Source organism: Gossypium hirsutum, chromosome A10 (genome assembly GCF_007990345.1).
Source record: "Gossypium hirsutum isolate 1008001.06 chromosome A10, Gossypium_hirsutum_v2.1, whole genome shotgun sequence".
Classification (NCBI taxonomy): Eukaryota; Viridiplantae; Streptophyta; class Magnoliopsida; order Malvales; family Malvaceae; genus Gossypium; species Gossypium hirsutum.
The window spans coordinates 56,471,268-56,493,587 of record NC_053433.1 but is presented as its reverse complement, the minus strand read 5'-3'; the positions used below and the strand labels follow the sequence as shown (position 1 = coordinate 56,493,587).

The 22,320-nt window shown below is 33.0% G+C and overlaps 2 protein-coding genes across 3 annotated transcripts; one reads left to right on the top strand and one right to left on the bottom strand.

Moving 5' to 3' along the window:
* Positions 1-15,691: 15,691 nt before the first annotated feature.
* On the top strand, positions 15,692-17,269 carry LOC107897696 (protein RDM1). Of its 2 annotated transcripts, none has more exons than XM_016823232.2 (3): positions 15,692-15,927; positions 16,100-16,281; positions 16,575-17,269. In XM_016823232.2, the coding sequence occupies exons 1-3, from the start codon at positions 15,869-15,871 to the stop codon at positions 16,940-16,942; spliced, it is 609 nt and encodes a 202-aa protein (XP_016678721.1). In that variant the 5' UTR covers positions 15,692-15,868; the 3' UTR covers positions 16,943-17,269. The 2 variants fall into 2 exon arrangements, with proteins under 2 accessions (XP_016678721.1, XP_016678722.1); XM_016823233.2 differs by having other exon boundaries at positions 15,881-15,927; positions 16,093-16,281.
* LOC107897695 (pentatricopeptide repeat-containing protein At3g22690) lies at positions 17,239-19,973 on the bottom strand. The gene has a single exon (XM_016823231.2). It carries the CDS (start codon positions 19,911-19,913, stop codon positions 17,391-17,393), a length of 2,523 nt encoding a protein of 840 aa, XP_016678720.2. The 5' UTR covers positions 19,914-19,973; the 3' UTR covers positions 17,239-17,390.
* Between the last annotated feature and the right edge of the window lie 2,347 nt (positions 19,974-22,320).

The following is a 22,320-nucleotide window of genomic DNA, read 5'->3' as shown; positions in this document are numbered from 1 at the left end:
TTGCTCAGGAAAAACAGCTTGTGCTGAATTTGAGATTATGTTGTAAACCTTGATAAACTTGTTTTAGTTGCTCATAAGCTATTGATTAAACCCATACGTGAATTCTAAATTGTGATATTGGAAAATGATAGATGTAGATTCAGCCAAGACAGTGTGTATACGTGAAAGTATATGTGGTATGTGAAGTATATTTGGATAATTGTGATGTGAATACATGAAAATTTATATTTTGATTTAGGATTTTATGTGATGGATGTGAACATGCGTATGTGTGATAAGGTCGAATGGCCAATGTGATGAATGTGAACCCGTATATATATGTGTGATAAGGCCGAATGGCCAATGTGATGAATGTGAACATGCGTATGTGTGATAAGGCCGAATGGCCACTGTGATGGATGTGAACATGCGTATGTGTGATAAGGCCGAATGGCCAATATGATGAATGTGAACCCGTATATATATGTGTGATAAGGCCGAATGGCCAATGTGATGAATGTGAACATGCGTATGTGTGATAAGGCCGAATGGACAATATGATGAATGTGAACCTGTATATATATATGCGTGATAAGGCCGAATGGCCAGTGTGATGATTGTGAACATGCGTATGTGTGATAAGGCCGAATGGCCAATGTGATGAATGTGAACATGCGTATGTGTGATAAGGCCAGATGGCCAATGTGATGAATGTGAACATGCATATATGAGATAAGGCCGAATGGCCAATGTGATGAATGTGAACATGAATATATGTGGTAAGGCCGAATAGCTAATGCGAAACGTGTATGAGATGGATATGTGGTAAAGCCAAATGGCTAATGTGAGATATGTACGAGATGTGTATATATATATTGTGGCCAAATGACAAACGGTGAAAGGTGTGTATTATTAGATTTTTGGATGAGGCAAATGAATTACAAATATGACAGTCGATGTGAATGTTGTAACATGTGATTAAATGTACATGAAACTTGGAAATATGACTACGTGTGGAGATTATGTCCGGGTAAGACCCGATGACTACGTGTGGAGATTATGTCCGGGTAAGACCCGATGACTACGTGTGGAGATTATGTCCGGGTAAGACTCGATGACTACGTGTGGAGATTTTGTCCGGGTAAGACCCGATAACTTCATGTGGAGATTTCGTCTGAGCTAAAGGTCTCACCGATAATCCGAGTAGAGGTTAGAGCTATAAGACTTCGTAATAAGAATTGCATATAAATATATTCAACGCGAAAGGTTAAATAGGTATGTACTCCAAGTTTATATGTGAGCTTGATTTGAACTAAATCATAAGGTAGTTATGTGATGCATATGAGAGCAATCTATGAGACTATTCCTATGATTATGTGACTTCGGATCAGTGTGAGAGGATATGTGAAATCATACAATATATCTATGTCACATGAGCTCACTTTTATGTGAAAGTTTATCTGCCTATTGTATATGATGAGATGTGCATATTCGGTAAAGGGATGGTATGCCCGAAGGAAGAGTAAAATAAAAATATGAACAACTATGTTATATTTTGATTGTTATCTGTTGTCACTGCTTAAAACTTACTAAGCATTGTAATGCTTACTCCGTTTACTTTGTTTTCTCTATTTTATAGATCTCATTGCGAAGCTACAGGCTCGGGGATCATCAGCAACTAGTCACACTATCACTATCCATTGTTTGGTACTGCTACGTTTTGGATTATCTTATGGCATGTATAGAATAGACTAGTAGTGAGAGGATATTTTGGTTAATGTATACAAGCCATGCGAAAATGGCATCTTTTGAATGTGTACTTATAGAAGTTTAAATTGTATCCCTGACTGTCTCTAGTACTTATCTAAAGGAATGTTCAAAAAAAAAATTTACTGTTCTGATATGAGTTTCAAGACTGGTAATGCCCCTTTATCTATTCCGGCAACGGATACGGGATTGGGGTGTTACAGCTGGTGACTATGATACTAGATGAAAAGCTCTATTGGTCCAGTTAGTTATGATCGACATTTCTCCATCTCTTTAGATTTCTATTCTGATATATTGGAATGAAGTCGATAGTAAAAATCTATGTGAGATTATTCTGATGTTCTATTGATTATTATATATATATACGGGAATTATATTATCTCTGTTACGAGGAATTCTAGAGCGTACAAACAGTAGTTTCCTTCTGGTTTTCTCTGAGGGATTTTCCGGATCATCTTTATTATTTTCTTCTGGATTATATTCTCGGATTTCTGGTATAGCCTTATATCTTGGAATTTCTTATATTGGATTTTCTCTCCTTCTTGTTTCGAGAATTATCGAGCTTGCCTTATCTTTACGAGTAATCTTTGACTTGTGATATAAGAATCTGTTATGATTATGCTTCTGGCTCGACTATAGAAGTGTAGGGATTTCAGTGTCGAGATTCTTTAAAATTCTTAGGGTAAAGAATGATTATTCTGCAAAAGTAAATCTAAGTTATATGCCTTTAAGTTTATTCTCTGGTTCGAGATTTCCGTTACATGTTCTTTGGTAAGTAGTCGTACAGTCAGAAATGATGAGGTTTTATTCTTATAAGTATGATACGGAAAACATAATTAGTTGGATTTCTTTCATTCGAGAGATGTTGTATAAGTAAAGTTGTCCTGATTAATAAAGAGATCACATCTATGAAGTTGGAATCATTTGATTCAAGTTAGTAAAGATTCTAAATAGTTGACGACCAGAGTATAGAAATGTGGCTATAAGTGATTAATTAAACAAGTACATCATGATTCGACTTTTAATTTGGAATTGCAAGGAAGATTTGATTTCTAGTTTCTGTTACTATTATTTCAGAGTAAGATTAGAGTACTGAGAAACTCTGGATTATATAGAGAATTAAGTGCAAATTGCACAGCAGTATCTTGTCTATTCTTCCAAAGGATGTTGAATTGTCTATAGGGTAAAGCCAAATATCAAATGTATTCGAGATTATTACTATCAGTGATGACAGTGGGAAGAAAATGAGAAAGGACTAGTATGAATTTCGTACAGGATGTCTCTCTTGTCTGGGTAAATAAGAGATACCATATTGGATTGTGATAGATTGATGATAGTAGTCTGCATGACTATTTTGATATATACAGAGGTATTGTTAGACGGATTTGGACGAGTTGTGTTTCTAAGCTTATAATTCTTAGAATGTCAGTTTTCAGTATTTCGAATTGAGCCGAGACTTTTATGGTAACTATGGAAAGGATACAGAAATCCTGAGTATGAGCTTGGGCTGAATTGTTTTGTAAGTTGTGAAAAAAAGATATAAATGACTCGTGAAAGTTGAGAGCAACTTTTTCTGGTAAGATTTTCGAGGACGAAAATCCCTAAAAGGGGGAAGAAATGTAACAGCCCGATTTTGGGCCTAGTCGAAACAGCAATTTAGGAACCACTAATCCGAGGCCGGAGAAAATTATTTTAGTATTATTCTATGTGTTATAATATAATTTTATAAGTGCATGTAAATTTTGGTAAGTTAATTTTAACTATTTCTAGTCCAATTTCGAAAAAGGACTAAATCGCGTAAAATGTAAAGGTTGTGTGTTAATGCCTAAATGTGTTAATAGACTAGAGAACTAAAATTGGAGGCATTTAAAGGGAAATTAGACCCTTTTTAAGTGTGTGGCCGGCCAAGGGGAGACCAATTGGTCAAAGAGCCAAAATTTGTGGCTTTTAGGTGTTCTAATTGACTAATTTGTAATAAAATAAGGAAAAAGAAATAAAATGTCATTTTCTCTTTCATTTCTTCTTCTTCTTCACGAAATTGGCAGCAAAGAATGGGGGTTTTGAGTTTTAAACTTTCAGCCACTTTAAGCCCTAACAAGTAAGTAATCTTTGGTTGTTTCTTGATGATTTTTACAGTTTTCGAACCCCTAAAGCATAAGCTTTCAAATGAAGGGTCTAACTTGTAAAATGATAAAGAGTCTAGGGTTTTTTCTTTGATGCATATGTGTTGTTTTCTGAGTTTTTATGGAAGAATATGAGTCATAGTTGTCTAATAAACAACTTTTGTGAAGGAAATTTGTATGAAAATACCTTAAAAAGGTTATTATGCAAAGTTGTAAAACAAGTTGTAAATGTGTGAAATAGTTGAAATTATGAGTTGCTATAGTTATGAAAACGGTTCATCTAGTCTTGAAGAGTAAAGAAATTGAATAAAAATCATTTTTCGAGCCTAGGGGTAATTTGGTAATTTTGACAAAATAGAGGGGCAAAATTGTAAATTTTGCCAAAGTATGTCAACGGACTGATTTTATCAGTACATTGTTTTAATTAGCAAAATGTGATGTTTTAGAAGTTGAAAAATGGATTTGGGCTTAGAACGGGGAAAATAAATTTATGGACGATTATGTCTTTTTCACCTTCGTGGTATTGAGGTAAGTTCGTATGTAAACAATACCATGCTATACATGCATTTAAATGTTATCATCACATGAATTTTACAAATATTAATGCGTATGTGAGTGATAGAAATATGATAAGACAAAGCCTTGATAGGCGAGGAAAAATCCTGTTTGAACCTTAAGAATAAATTAGGATACAAGTGACATGTCACTAGGAATTATGAGTCTAGATGACTAGCTCAAGAGTGAGCATTTAAATTCCATGAGATATGAGGTAGCTTTAGCTACAATTGAAGCACTTATGTGCAAAGGTTTTTCTGAGTATCCAATTAGTATTCCGAGTGTTCAACGGGTAATCCGAGGAAAGAGTTGATGATAGTCCCAATGAGGTAAGTCATTGGTGAGTATGCACTTGAGTTATGTTACGAGTTGTGCAGGTATGTACACTAAGCCTATGAGAATTCCTTGGTATGTGAATGATCTATGATGCATAAATATGTGTTCTTACCATGATGGATGAAATGATGTTGTATTAATTTTGTGAGCAATGATCATGAATGAGTAACTTAGCCTTGACAAATTTGAGTTACTGCAGTAGTGTAACTTTGAAAACACACTAAAAATAGTGGAAAATGATTTAGAAGCTAAATAAAATATGGGAATAAATCTTATTAAGTCTAGTTTCTTATAAAAGAAACCATGTAAGCAAAATAATTTCCCATAATGAGATATTTGAAGTTGTGTGGGACAGAGTCAGAATGACTTGGAGATCCCCTGTTCTGATTTTAGAAAATCTTTATAAATTGTAAAAAAAAATGGTTATGAGTTATTATTTATATTTTTATAATCATTAATGAGTCTAGTTTCAAGATAAATAGACTAAAATATTATTCGAGTCTTATGCTATGAGATAATTGAACTTTACTGCAGAAGGGTTGGAACTGTCAGACAGTGAAATAGGGGTATCTTTGAGTAATAAACTGTACTAATTGGCTAAACTAAAAATTCTGGAAATTTTATCGTAGAAAGGTACATGAGTATAGTTTCATAGAAAATTAACGGAACTTAAATTGGAGTTTTGTAGCTCCAGATATAAATAATTTAGTGAATATTTCTCAGGAAGACAACTTGTCGTGAACTTGAGAATATGTTGTAAACATTGATAAAACATGTACATGAGCTGCTAATTGTTTTCATATGAACTTACTAAGCGTAAAGCTTACCCCCCTTTCTTTCCCATGTTCCCTAGGGTTGCCAGGTTAGCTCGGGTTGGAGGCCATCAGAGATATTATCACACTGTCGAGTTAACGCTATTGGCGTAAGTAAATCCTAGTGTTTCGAGTCTATGGCATGTATAGGGTTTTAATGTTGAGTATGTGATATTATGATTTAGCCAAAGGTGTTGCCTTGTATTGATAAAGCGTTGTAGCCTTGTGAATTGGCCTATGTTGGCTAATGATGTTGTGGGCCTAAATGTTTATTCATATATATGTATGATACTATCTCTTGTGATATGGCTTATAGCATGTATGCCTAGAGATTGAAATAAGATTCATTGATGAGTTAGTAACTGATGCAAGATTAGGTGATTGATAAATAGTTAATAATGCCTCATGAATGGTTTGCGGAAATGATTATGCATGCTTAGTGATGGACACGAGGTTTGTGATGTAATGATAGTTATGACTAGTATGTGGTAATGATGTGAGCAAATTCTATGATATTTATTGCATAAGAAATTGACTTGAGCATAACATGTTTGTAGATGTTTAAGAGCTCATTTATGCCATGTTGTATGTTATTGGATAAGTATGTGTGCATATGTTGTGAGGGTGACAAATGGCTTGGAAAATTGCCTTGTAATTGTCCACACGGGTAGACATACGGGCGTGTGTCTAGACCATGTGTGATACACGGTCTATCCCCATGGGCGTGTTGTCCAACCGTGTATCGCCTGCACCTAATTTTTTCAAGTCAGTATGCACGGTAGTAGTACACGGGCAAGACACACGGCCATGTGTCTCAGCCATGTGAAGGACACGGTCATAGGACACGGGCGTGTGCCTTGGTCGTGTGGTTTTGGCAGAATGTCCAGGTTTTTGGACATGGGTTCAGGACACGGGCGTGTCCCTAGCACACGGGCGTGTGCTTTATACCCACACGGGCATGTGAAGCCTTGATGCAATAGATTTTCTAAGTTTTTCATGAGTTCTCAGTTAGGTCCCGAACCACCCCGGATGTATGTTTTGGGCCTCGTAAGCTCGTATATGGGACAGATTGCATGTGAAAAGAAAATTTTTAAAATTGATCAAAATTTTACAGCCCAATTTTTGTGTGATTGATTGAGTTTAATTCAGGTAACGCCTCGAACCCTCTCCTAGCGTCGGATACGGGCGAGGGGTGTTACACCATATGGTTTGGTTGAACAAAAGCAGTTCATAAAGGATTTTGATTTGTGTTATGAAAGAATTATAAAAGGACTGTATGTTCAACTTATTTTGTTATTAGTATAAAGGAATTTCTTGAATTATTAATGATTGATGATTGAGGTCGATTCGATTGTTCAACCTGTGCGGAATACTTGCTCGAAAGGTTAAATGAGATATTTATGTCCGAGTCTATTTTCAGATCTGGGAACAAAATTTCGTTTCTTCGTGGTAAAAACACAGATAGTTTGAATGAAAAATGCATATTTTAGAAGACCATGACATGAGTTAAAATTGTTTTGATTGATAAAGTTATCGTTTTCATGGGAAATTAAGATGGTCTATTAGATGCTAGTGGAGTTTTAAATGGTTGGAAGTGTCGTTAGCCGAGGTATTAAATTTAGTTCTGCTTTCTCAATTTTTTTCAATGATATGTCATTAAATGGATTATAATGTGTTTTGAGGCTATAAGACAATGTGATAGCTTAAATTATCTGATGTCATGGATAGAGATCTGAGTCTGAGTTAGCATAAGTGACTTGAGCTATTGAAAGATTTCGAGTTAGTCATTATTAATCTTTGAGAAAGGTTAAAAATAGTTACAAGCGTTTGGTTAAGAAAACCCCATTTACTTTGAGAATGATGGTCACACGGTTGAATTTGTTTATTGACAGGATCGGTCTTAGCCGAATTCAAGATTGAAACTGAAATTTTATTGCAAGTCTGTGCAGCTGAGAAAAGTGTTAGTGAATTGTAAGCCAAACGAGTACAGTGAGGATCGACATCTAGTTGTAAATTTCAAGTCAGACCTGATGAATGATATTATATTAGAGTAAAGATTTTTGTAACAGAAAACCCAGAACCTATGCAGAAGTGTTGCAAGAAAACTCATAGAAATAATGTATTAGTGATTAAGTTTGGGACTCGACATTTCTGATTTTTGTGCATGAATATTTGATGTAATAACAAGACTAAAGTCAAGTATCAAATTTCTTCAGTCCTATTTCAGCCAATGTTGGTCCTAGAATGGAGTTGAGAAAGAGTACTATAGAATTCTTATCGAGATGTTTCCTATCTCCAGAAAAGAGAAGTGTTATGTGGGTTTGTTATTGAGTAATTGAAGAGATCTGCAAATTATTTCAAATTTAAGAGTAATTGAGAATTGAATTTGTTAAACTATTGGGTCGTATGAGGTAATAGAGTATAAGGCCAGTGATGTACTGACTAGCTTCACCATGCGAATTTGAGAAGATTCAAGTGTGTTATGTGTATAGGTGATATGACGGTATGGATCGTAGCCTTTGCGTATATGAGTTCTCCGATATAGATTAAGATTCAGTTGATGTGTTGTATAATGAAGAACCGCTCATGACTTTGGTACGAAAGATTGAAGTGTTAAGAACTAAAAGTTCAATCTTAGTAGAGGCTTCTCTAGTAATGTTGTGAATAATGGAGCCTATGCGAATACCACCACATTTTTAGTAAGACTTTCGGGGACGAATGTCCCTAAGGGGGGAGAATTGTAATAGCCCGTTTTTGGGCCTAGTAGGAATAGTGATTTCGGAACCACTATTCTGAGGCCAGAGAAATTATTTTTAATATTATTTTATGTGTCATAGCATGATTATATAAGTACACGAAAATTTTGGTGAATTAATTTTAGCTATTGTGAGCTTAATTGAGAAAAAGGACTAAATCGCAAAAAGGGAAAAAGTTTTGTTTTGTAAGCTAAATGTGTTAAATAGCTAGAGAACCATAATTGGGGATATTTAAAGTTCAAATAGGCCTTTAAATTAGTGGTGGACGGTCATAGAGACAAAGGAATGAAAATTTTCAAAGGTTAGGTGAAATTGGTGACTTGTTTGACTAGAATTAAAATAAAATAAAGAGAAAGTGATATCATCTTTTCACCTTCATTCTCTCCACTGAAAATACCAGAAAAATAGGGGTTTTGAAAGCTTGAAATTTTCAGCCACTCTTCACCCTTGCAAGTAAGTGATTTTAATGGTCTTTCTTGATAATTTTTGTACTTTTGGGACCCTTGTAGCATAATCTAGCTAATGAGAGGACTATTTTGCAAAATGATTGAAAGTATAGGGTTTTTCCATGAGATTATTCATGTGGTTTTCTGAATTTTTATGGAATAAAATGAGTCCTGATTGTATAATAAACAACTTTTGTGAAAGAAGTTTGCATGAAAACACCTAAAAAGGGCTATTTTGTAAAGTTGTAAAATAAGTTGTAAATGTGTGAAATAATTGAAATTGTAAGTTGCTATAGTTATAAAAAGAATTCGGCTAGGCTTGGTAAAGGAGGAAATTTGACAAAAATCGATTTACGAGCCAAATGGCAAAATCATAATTTTTGTAAAGTCTAAGGGCAAAATGGTTATTTTGCCAAATTGTGAATTATAGAATGCTTAATTAATGTAATGATTAAATGAATGAATTTCATCATGTTAGATCAAGAAAATCGAGATTTGGGCTTAAATCGAGAAAGTGCGAGGTTAAGGACAAAAAGAGAATAATTAGTCGAAATTGCATTCGAGGTAAGTCCATGTGACTAAATAAACATGTTATCCATGTTATTGTTAATTTACTTTATATGTTAATGGAATATGACATTCCATTGAAACAAGTAAGTTGTATGTTAATAATGCAACTATATTATTATGATGTGTGATTGAATTGATATTGCATAAATTGTTTTGATTGTGAATATGAGTACGCATGTTGAGAAATTAATGTAATAAAGACTCCCGGTTGAACATTAGGAATACATTTGGATATTCACTCCGTGACATTGGGTGATATGTGTGCTAGTGTAAGACATGTCTGGGACATGCATTGGCCTCGAGATATACAAGCCAGTGTAAGACATGTCTGGGATATGCATCGGCCTCAAGATATACAAGCTAGTGTAAGACATGTCGGTACATGGCGTCAGCTTGTTGTGTGTCAGTGTAATACCTTTCTGGGACATGGCATCGACATCGTTAGATGAAAGCCAGTGTAAGACCTGTCTGGGACATGGCATCGGCATCGATATATGAAAGTTAGTGTAAGACCTGTCTAGGACATGGCATCAACTTTGATGTGCTAGCCAGTATAAGACCATGTCTGGGATATGGCGTCAGCATCTTATCCCATGTTTGGGGCTATTGAATATCCTGTAGTATTCCAAATGGTTCAACGGGAGATTTACGGTTTATATCGAAATGAGAGAACTTATGACCATGTAGTGAGTGGTACAGGTACTTACAAGAAATTGATAAGATGTGAATTCAATTCATGTTGTATGATTACTAAGGAATGAATATGAGCATGTTGAGTAACACATGTATGCATGCCAAGCTCATGAGATATGATTTCGGTTTATAATGCACATTGGGTGAAGATGTAAATAGGTAATTCATGCCTATGAGAATGATTTTGTGATGGCCTTGTGATTATAGGTCTATACTTATGATGTATAAATATGCATCTTTACCAATGTGGTGAAAATGAATTAACAAGGTGAGATAGACTTAGTATCATTAATTTACACTAAAATAGTTTTAGGACAGCAGCAGTAGTCCGACTTTTAAAATCCACCAAAAATTGTGAAAATTGAGTTAGAGGCTGAATAAAATATAAATTAAAGCTTAATGAGTCTAGTTTCACATAGAAGAAACTCTGTAAGCAAAGGAGTTTCAAATTATGAAATATTTAAATTGTTGTGAGACAGAGTCAGAATGATTTTGAAATCCCCTGTTCTGATTTGAGAAAATCATTGAAAATTTTAAAAAAATAATTATGGGTTATAATTTATATTCTTAGAATCCTTGATGAATCTATTTTCAAGAGAAATATATGGTAACATCATCCCAATCTTGCATTATGAGATAATTAATATTTAGTGAAAAGGATTCGGAACTGTCAAACCGCGAAAAAGGGGTAACTTTAAAGAATAAATTGTACTAATTAACCAAAAATTCTGAAAATTTTATGGTAAGAATATATTTGAGCCTAGTTTTTGGGAAAATTAGTGGATCTTAATTTGGAGTTCCATAACTCCAGATATAAATAATTTAGTGACTGTGACTCGAGAAAACAGCTTGACCTGAACATAGGTAAAAAGGCAATTATGAGAGTATTATCTTGAGATCATGTTCTAAGAATTAGTGGAAGCATATTGATAAATTGCTTATTATTTTTATATAGACTTACTAAGCGTGAAGCTTACTCCCTCCTTTCCATTTCTTTTAGCTTTGTCAGTTTAGCTCGGGGTTGGAGATCGTCAGAGGCAGCATCACACTATCAAGTCACTACCTTTAGGATAATGAAACATATGTTATAAATTTTCAAGTGAGTGGCATGTATAGAGATATAGTTTTATGGCATGTGTTATCATGATTTTAGCCAAACGTATTAGCTTATATTAAGTTATATGTATATGGCCATGAGATGTGGCTCATATTGATTACGGTTTGTAACTCTAACTATTCATGTTATGTCCAATGTTTATGATGTGATTATGTTTGGTTGCCACGCATGATTGGTAATATGACATGTGTGTTGGATGTATGCTCTATGACCATTTGAGGTGATCATAGTTATGTAATAATTGTATGTTATAAAAACAACATGACGATGGTTAAATATGAGTGCCCGAAGGGTAAGTTGGCAACTTAGCATAATGGTAAAAGTGGTCACCAAAATGATGGGTCTTATGAATGTGAGTTAATGAATCTAGACTTTATATTTTATGAGTAGGTGCATTACGTGTAAGAGGACATGTCAATGTTATGAATGTGTCTTATTAAGGGGTGTTTAATCACTAAAATGATGCCATGATTTGTGATTTTAATGTGCACAAGGCTGTAAGGGATTATGAGTAACATGAAGGCTTGGAATATAGCCTAAGTGTTGGCCACACGGGCTGAGACACGGCAGTGTGTCTCAACCGTGTGAGGGACACGGCCTGAAGACACAGGCTTGTGGCCCGGCTGTGTGGTTCGATTTGCATGTTGACGTCATAAACAGAGAGTTACACAGCATGAGGACACGGACGTGTCCATATGTCTACACGTGCGTGTGACCCTATTTCATGGGAAAATTTTCTAAGTTTTCCCTGTAACTTCTCAAAGTTCTCGGTTTAGTCCCGAATCAATCTCGATGTATGTTTTGGGCTTCGTAGACCCAAATAAAGGATGACATGCATATGTTTGAAAAGTTTTGAATTGAAAGAAATTTTATGGCCTGATTTTTGCATGTATGTGTATGTTTAAATCCGGTAATACCTCGTACCTTGTCCCGGCGTCGGATACGGGTAAGGGGTGTTACAAGGTTTGAGTTTATGTTTTTCAACTCCAAGCAAGGTTGAGTTAACTCATTTTATTCTTTAAAAATAATATTATATTATATTAATATTTAAATGTTTTTATCATTAATTAATTTAAAAGTATTTTTTTTTTAAAAGTAAAACAAAATATTTAGGTGGATCTTAACGAGTTTGACTTACGCTTGAGCTTGAAACTTTTTTTTTAGATTCGAGCTTGAAATAATATTATTTAATGATAAAAAAATTATTTTTAAATGATATATTTTCGACTTTCAACATATTATCGCAAATAGTAACTAATTCAAGTTTATTTAATTAATTTGCATTTATTATAATACACTTTTGGTCTTACAATTTGGTCACTATTAACATTTTTGATTTTTTTGTCACATGATTGATAATTGACACTTTTTAGTTAGTATAATAAAAATTTGAGTCCTCATCTTTTATATTTTCCCTCAATTTGACCCTAATTATATATAAAATTTATTTTAAAAAACTCAAAATTATTTAAAAATAAAAAATTCTATATACAAATTCTAGAAAAATAAAATATTAAATATGTTGTTATTGAAGAACGAATATATATGTGAACTAAAGAAACTTATCATTCAATAAAATCCAATAACACATTAAAAAAAACAAAACCAAAAAAGTTAAATCATTACATGCTTCCTTGGTGTTTCTTAAAACCAAATTAATAATATTTTCAAGTCGAGTTTGTTAGCTCGATAACTCAACTAAATTAGCCAAAAGAGGGTGAACTGACCTTTTAAAAATTTGTGGAAGTAAAGAAAAAAGAATAAAACAATGAACACAATGATATAATGGTTCGGCCTCAATTGCCTACTCTACTAACTTAGCTTTCCACAGCTAAGTATTTTCCTAAATTCATTGATTTGATCAACCTTTGAGGACAAGGTTTAACCTTACAACTCCTTTAAGATTTCTACACAAATCTTAAGACACAATCACTCTCAAAGAGAAACAAACAAGCAAACAAAGAAATTATCTTTACAAGATCATAATGTTTGTCAATTAAGTACAAAGACAAAAAAGAAATACTTAGAGCTGAAAGAAAAACAATTAATACTCACAAGTGCATATAAAAAAGATATGAAAATTGAGCTCTAAGGTTGATAGAATAGCACTTTAAGCTTTTTAATCTCTCTACTTTTTGTTGAACCTTTGGAAGCTGGTATTTATAGTCCCAAATTGATTTTCAACCATTTTGGTTGTTGGGATACTGAATAGAGCAATTAGGGATGAAAATACCAATATCTTTATGTCACCTGTAACAACAGGTACCAATACCTTTTTATAGGTATCGATACTATTAGCATTTAATGCAACAATTTAGTGATCGTTAGCTTACATCGATACCAAAGGTAATTTATTGATACTTGATAAAAGTTATCGATACTTTTTTATGGGTATCAATACTTTATGTGTTTGTTCAAAAATTCTTCGAAGTCAAAATGAAAAATCCATATCAATACTAAACAATGTACTGATAAGATCGTCTAGGTATCGATACTTAATTTTAAGTATTGATACTCAATGTGTTTACTTACAAAAATTTTGGAAGTCAAAATACAAAAACTGTATCGATACTAGTAAAGATATTGACAAAAAAGGAATGAGTATCAATACTTTTTGTTTAGGGAGTAGTTTTTCACTTTGTTTAAAATTTTTTGAAGGGTGTTGAACTTGTCTAAAATATTTCTAAGTGTTCAAATTATTTTTCAAAGTATTTGAAGTTTTAGAAAGACTTTAAAATGGATTTCTACTTTGAGATTAATTCTTTGCTCAAAAACCATCTTTCTTCAAAAACATTTTATTTGTTTTATCAAATAGAGTCTGGTTTAACTGAGTTCCATGCCCTTGAAGAACATCTAGAGCTACTATTATAGAGACATATGAAATCAACTCTCATGTCATTTTTTTAGCAAAAAATAATATATACTGCATTTTTTTTAAAAATTTTATTCAAATTTTTAGTTCATTTAAAATGTTTGTCAAAATTCAAATTGTAAAAACAAATTATACTCTATTTTTTTTATAATGAAAAAGCTATATTAAGAAACAGAAGATGTAAAAAAAATAGAGAACCAATAATTTTTCTTAATGTTTTTATTTTTTACATTATTTTTTAAAAAAATGGGTATTAGATATTTCTATATAGATAATACATAGAGAAAATTTGGAGTGTCTATTTCACTTTTTTTTTTTGAAATTTTATCTACTTTTATATAATTTTTAGATTTTAGAATTTTCTAATTTTTTAAAAAGAATTTCACTTTTATCATTTTATAATAATCAAGGTAAAATTGGCAGGACTAAAATTGTTTTTATGTCAACTATGAAGTGTCACTTAACAATAGGGTGACAAAAAGAAAGCATTTTCAAAAATGTCATTGATCAAATTATAATTTTTTAAGTTAATTAACTAAAACAAAAACTTACCCATAATTAGTGAAGGGTAAAAAATAGCAAACCCGGATAAAAATTAGTTAACGTATACAACTATTTTTAATTTTAAATACAAATGCGAGTTGAAATTTCAATTTGAGGCAAAAGAAATTGCAATTTACCAAATATAACCCTTTTGAAATTCCAAATATATTGATATAAAAAAAGGCTTAATCTACAAATTGATATTTAAGTTTGTCATTTTTCCTATTTTGATATCTAAACTTTTTTTTTGTCATAAGTGGAACCTAAAGTATATTTTTTTTCTCAAATTGATACATTAGTTAGTCAAACCATTAATTTATTTTTTTAAAGGCTAAATAATAATATTTTTCTCAAGTTGGTACTAAACTGTTTTTAATCACAAGTATTACTCCAATTATTATTTTTTACTCATTTTATACTAAAATGTTATATCTATTAAAAAAATTTCAATCAATAGTAGACTGTTACATCATATAAACTTTAAAAAATAATTTTTAATTCTTTTCTTTTACTTTATTTCTCTCTATTTTTTTATATTTTTTTCTTTCTTCTTCCTTTATAATATCCAGCAATGTCAACGAGGTTCGAAATTAACCCTCTCTAGGTCGAGATATTGGTGATTGATTCTATTTTCGAACTTCACTGTCTACTTGCTCAACTTGATAGGATCAAAAAAAATTCTTTCATCGATCAAGACCAATGTTTTTAGAACCAAACTAAATCGACTGGAAATATATCAAAAGACAGAGGTTGAATCGGTTGACTTGCGAACCAATACAAATTAATTGAACTAAGCTAAAAAAAACTATTTGAATTAGTTCTCTCTAGGTTTTTTTTTATGAAATTTTAATAATTTTTAAATGTATATATAGAAAATAATGATTTGTCTTTTTTTTGCTACAAGATCATTTTTAATTGGTTATCTTTTAAAAAAAAATTTAACATTAACGATTTCACTAAAGACAAAGATATCACCTTAGGTAAAATAGTGTTAGTATCATGTCAAAATCGAAAAAATAATATAATTTAGGTAACAAATTATTGGTTAAATTTTTTCAAATAGATTTAATAATTTAACTAAATTATTTCTAAAGGAAGTATCAACCTGAGAAAAAATAACAACTTAAATATCATACGTTTTTAAGCACCAAAATAAGAAAATGAGTATAATTTAACTATAAAAAAATCCAAATATTCACTTTTTTCCGGTTATTTCCCGAAATTTGAGGTTTTCCCAGTAGCCAAACAAGTCATCAATCAATCTAAAGACCGAGAGATAAAAGGAATTTGTTAGGGTTTATGCAAAGGAACTGCAGCTTACATTCCCTTTCTCTCTCTGTTAACAAGAGAAAATTCGGGTAAGAGTGTTTCAATGTTTCCTGATGTGAAACCCTACATTGAAATTATAATATTCTATTTCATTTCTTCTTTTAATTTGATCTGGGTTCCCTTTTTTTCCTTTTAAATATGGGTAGCTTCGAATTTTATTATCTGGGGATAGTAATATGTTCTATTTCTGCAAGGCTGCAGTGTGAACATCATGAAGCGGGCATTGCCATGGAGTGACCAGGTTGATGTAATTTCATCGGATGAATCTTCTTCTTCATCATCATCATCATCATCATATTCTTCTCTCGATGTCGAGGTTCAGGTCAATGATGGAACCAAAAATGTCGCAGTTGATCAACCTCCTAAAGAATTATCCTCTGATGGTAGTTTTTGTTAAATGGGTTTCAATTTTTGCTCCATCTGTTGAAACCTATAATTATTTGTTCGTGTAAACTCCTTCATCCCCCTGTTGAATCTAACCTGTAGCTTCGCCTTAGCTAGTTATTATTACCTTTGTGATATGGGGTTATTTTTAGCCAATTTCATCTTCAAATTTTCAAAGAGATCAAGTGTGTCCGTATTATTGTTTGTTAACAATCAAGGTCAAAAGTAGTTTTTGTATGGGGAAGATGCTTCTTTTATGATACATTGTAAAATCCTTGTTTCATGATATCAGGCTTGTTGATCAGAAAGGCTGAAATTTATCAGGAATATATGAAGCAATTACCAATTCCGACACAACGGGGCTCTGTTATTCCGTTTACCACATGGATGGGATTAGGCAGATCCATCAAACAATTATATGGGCAGCCTTTGCATTACCTCACTAACATTCTCCTAAAACAGTGGGATCATTCAAGAGTCGGCAGTGAGGACGAGCATAGGCCCCTTGACATCATCGTTCATCCTTGCAAAGCTGAAGCTACTGTCTGGCTCGTTGAAGAACTTCATCGACAGACCTCATCACATCATCACATGGCCAAACTGTGGCAGTCAGATCCAATGCACCATGCTTTCATCGATTCCATTTTCCCTCAATTGTGAAGTGCATGCAGAACTGTCCACAAGGTTTCACATGGCCTGCCCCTGATTCTGTGACAAAAAGAAATATGGATTTTAAGTAGGAGGTTTGAAAAATGTTCATCTTTCCTCCATTTCATCCTGTAAAAATGTTGTTATTTTGTTAATGTAGTTCCAATATACATTCAGGATGAAAAAGATTGCACAAGTTACTAGTTTCTTTCTTTCTGTCCATGCGTGTTTGTAGTTATCATGTTATATTGCATAAACCTTTTGGAGAAAATGTAGTCTGGATGTCGAGCCCGCTATTGTCTTGTATCTGAATGAAAGATTATTATGAGGTTCATTTCAGCTTCAGGTATATTTATATAACAATAAAATAATGGCCATTGCATGTGAAAAATAAAATAAAAATGCAACTTTTTTATTTTGATTCTGCGAACGCAAGAATCAGTGAAGTTACAAGTTGATATCACCAATAGTCGTTGCAGGAACAGACCCCTCTCTGGAAGAAATGAAATCTGTTATTATCTCGGACAATAATCTCTCTGTTATACGTTTTTGACACCAATTTGGCAAATGAATGGCAGTCAGAACAGATTCGAAGATTCTTAACAACCCGGATCGGTGTGCCCTGATCGGTGCTGATTAGCCCAAACGCAATTGCTAGTTTTTCACTATGTCTACTAAGTACGTATTCTTTCTCCTCCTCGTCAACATTAAGTAGAACATTACTAAGATCTGGAGCATGGCCGGCAGCCTCCACTCTGCAGTGCATTTCATCTAGCATTGCAGCTATGTGCATCCTTTCTGGATGGGATTCATCACCCGAAGTGAACTCATGAATTTGTCCATTTACCTCTATTGAGCTTGATCCAGGCACTTTTCGAGCCCCCTTCTCTTTCAACTGCAGCCGCACCTTTGCAACATCAGTCCATTTCCCAGCAGAGGCATATATGTTAGAGAGAAGCACCTGGATACCAGTCCTGTCAGAAGCTAATTCTTTCATCCTTTCAGTTGCATATCCTGCCATATCAAGATTTCTGTGCATCCTGCATGCTGCTAAAAGAGACCCCCAAATTACATCATTAGGCTCCATTGGCATTAATTTTATGAGATCTAGAGCTTCTTCCAAGAATCCAGCACGGCCTAGCAGATCAACCATACACCCGTAGTGCACAATTTGAGGAGAGATTTTGTGGACTGACGTCATCGACTTGAAAATATCTCGCCCTTGCTCGACTAACCCTCCATGACTGCAGGCTGTTAGCAACCCCACAAATACTACTCCATCAGGCTTGACTCCTTGCCGAAGCATCTTGTTGAAAAGCTCAATAGCTTGATTGCCGTTTCCCTCCATAGCCATTGCTCCAATGGCAGCAGTCCAAGCCGACACATCTCTTTTTTCTATGTTATTGAAGATCTTCATTGCAGTTGAAGGATCACCACACCTAGCGAACATATCAACTAAAGCTGTACTTAGACGTAAGTCACAGGGAATTTTGTTCATTTTGATATAAGCATGGATCCACTTGGCAAGATCAAGTGCTCCTAAATATCCACAGGCAGATGCAATACTCACCATAGTCACCCTATCTGCTTTTATTCCTTTATTTTGCATTGTTCGAAAAAGTTCAATGGCTTGTTCGAACATGCTCTCTTGTACCAAAGCACTGATTATAGTGTTCCAAGACACAAGATCACTCTCTGGCATATTGTTGAAAACTTCCCAAGCTGAACTGAGATCACCATTTCTAATATAACCAGCCATTACAGAATTCCATGATACAACTGTCTTGTTAGCCATGTGATGAAAAACCGCAAATGCCACTTCCTGTTTACCACACTTCATGTACATGTCAATTAGAGCATTTGAAATACTATCCCAACCTTCAAGTCCATTCCTCAAAACATAAGCATGACAACATTTTCCCAAAAAAATGCTACCTAGTTGCGCAGATACTGAGATTGTAGATAATATAGTAACCCTATCAGGCACCAGCCTCTGTCTCAGCATTGCCTCCAAGATAAAGAGTGCTTCCCTCACCATCCCGGAATGCACATAATTTGACATTATTGTATTGCAAACAACCAAGTTTTTCTGTTCACATTCATCAAACAGCCGCTTTGCAGTATCAAAAGCACCGCATTTCATATACATATCCACAAGCGAATTCACCATTAAAGTATTAACTTTCACTCCCAAGCTACTAATGTATCCACGCACTCTCTCACCCAATTCAAGATCCCTCAACTTTGCACAGGCAGAAATTACACAAACCATCGTAACTGAATTCGGCCTAGTACCTTCCTCCACCATCTCAAAAAACAATTCAACAGCCTCCTTAGCCAAACCAGACCTTGCATAACCACAAATCAAACTGGTCCAAGATACAACATTTCTGTCAATCATTTCATCGAACACCTTTTGTCCCAACACAATTTCCCCACACTCTGCATAGAAGTGAATCAAAGAATTCAATATAAACATATCTCCTTGAAAACCCATTTTTATAACCGATCCATGAACCTGAAAACCCTCAGCAGTCGCTGAAATTTTTGTGTACGCACTTAGTAAGTAGGGGAACGTGTATTTATCAGGCGAAATGCCCAGACTCAGCATTTCAAGATACACCCAGATAGCTTCCTTGCCAAGACCAATAGAAGAATAACCTCTAATCAGTGAATTGTACATAAACAAAGTACCATCATTTTGATTATCGTATCTAAATTGATTTAAGATATTTTTAGCATAAACTAAGCTCTCAAAAGTACCCAATGCAGTACATGTTGAGATAAGCTTCGCTACAGTAGAGGGACGGTGAATTAGTCCTTGCTTAGCGATTTGACAGTGCAGTTTTCTGAGTTCAGTCAGGTTTCTGCAATCTTTCAAAGAACCAGTCGGAGAGGAGTCATTGGTTTTGGGTAGGGTTTGGTTTGTGAGAGCTTTTAAGGCTTGAGAAGTTATTACAGGAGACAGAGAGGTTGCCGCCATTGGTGAGATGTGTAATATTCGTGCTGCAGCTGCAGCAATGGCCAATTTTAATCAGATTTTATGGCAAAAAAAGAAGATTTTCTTGGTTACATTAATATTTTATTATTATTTTTACCGGTATCACATATAATTTTATATATAAAAAATGATTTTATGTAATTATATATATATATGAAATTTTGAATTATTTTAATTTTTATAAATTATTATTATATTTACTATTTTATATTTATATATAATATATATAAATAATTATATTTATTTAATATAAAAATAAATTAAGGTATTTATTTATTTAAATGTATATGATTGAATCAAAATTAAAGTTTCAAGTATATATTTGAACCACAATTAAAGTTGTGTATAATTATAACAAATTAAAATTTATAAATTAAACTGTATATTAAATCAAAATTTATGTATAACTTTAAAATTTTTCTCTAAATTTTATAATATATACTTTTATTTGTTCAAAATTTGATACTCTACTTTTATAGTAGTCCATTTTGCATCATTTGATTAATATTTTCGATTAACTCTATTTAAAATTTAGGTATGAACATTTATAGTTTTTATGAATTTTCTTTTCAATTTCACAATTCTTTTTTTCTTTAAGAAAAAGATAGAAGTAAAATTTGTTAAAGACCCTTTTGGATGGACGTTTATCTTTAATACGGTACATTTAGCTTTTTTCTTTTTGTCTTACATTGTAGTATCTAATCTCATCGTCACAATTATTTTTACACTTATTGCAGGTAGAGGTGATCATGAGTCGAGACGGGTTTGGGCCAGGCCCAAGTAAAAATTTAGGCTCATTTGCTAGGCCCGGCCCAAAAAATAAGCCTAAAAATTTGCTCAAGCTCAGCCCAGATAAAAATGCTAAAACTCGGGCCCGATCCGACTCGCCCATATTAAATTTTGTTTATTATTATATTATTTTTATATAATTTTTAAATATATATAATACATCAAAAATACTAAAACATTAAAATAAATATTTCTGAACAAATTGAAAATAAATTTTAAAAAATATGTATACTTAAATAATACTAAGATATATGCAACTTAACAAGAAATTGTCTCTAAAATAATTAAAAAAAATTTAACAATAAAATAAGTGTTATACAATATCCAAACAATAACAACAAAATAGTTGCAACATAATGAGAGAGAAAACAACAAGAAAATATCATTAAAATAATAATAATAATATATATTTTTTGTCATTTAGTGAAATCGGGCTAGGCTAGAGGCAAAAAATGTCTTACCCTAGACCCGGCCCGTTTTTAAAATGGACTTTATTTTTTGCCCAAGTCTATTTTTCGGGTTTATATTTTTGCCCAAACTCTCTCATTTTTGGGCGGACATTCAAGTTGAGTTAAATTGGGTGAATCAGTTCATGAGCAGATCTAATCGTAAGTAAATGCATCGTTTATACAAAATGACCCTAAAATTACTAGGGTGAGAGTGAGAGTAGACTAGCTAGAAAACTCATCATTCATGGTTGCTTCAATTAATTCTCATTCGAAAAATTAAAGTAATTTGAGTGGGTTGGTTAAGTAAAGATAGAAATTGAACATTTTGAGGCACTAAAGGGTGAAATAAGCCAACAAAGTGAAATAAGCCAACAAAACTATTAAAACTAAAAATAAATAAAATTTTCAACAACTCTATAATTGCAAGGATGTCGCTAAATATTGCTAAATATTGCAAAATCTGGGAATCGTCTCGATTTAGCAACTTCCTTTTCATAAATGAAAAGCAATCTGTTTATTTAAATAAATGTAGATTATTTCGTTAGTAACTTCAAAGTAGGATTATTTTTATTTTCATCACTTTTTTCTTTTAATTTGGTTACCGCTTTTTTCTTTTAATTTGGTTACCGCTGTTAAAATAATTGATCAAGTTAATTACAACCCCGTTAAATCATCTCTTCTTTCATTAAGTCCATTTTTTAGTTTCTTCCCTTTTTTTTTTCTTTCCTTTTCCCATTTTTATTTCTTTTATTTTTTTCTAAATTAATCATTACACCAGTAAATCATCTCTTCTATCATTAACAGCACGTTTGGTTGGAGGGAATGGCTACTCCATTCCCTCCTTATTCTTCAATGAACAGTAAAACACAAGTTTGATTAACTGAATGACCCATTCCATGGAATGTCATTCCATGTTTTTTCAGCGAATTTACTAAATCCATATTCGGTAGTTAAGGATAGGAATAGACAATTTAGCAACACAAGTAATAGCGATTTTTTTATTTCCAATTATGTCCATCGTTTTTTACTGTTCTTCTTCATCATCAATTGTGTTAAATTGAATTTAACAATAATACAGATAATCTCCAATGGTTCCAAGAATAATATGGTTAGATTTTTTTATTGGAAAAAGAAAAAGAAAAATCTCAAAA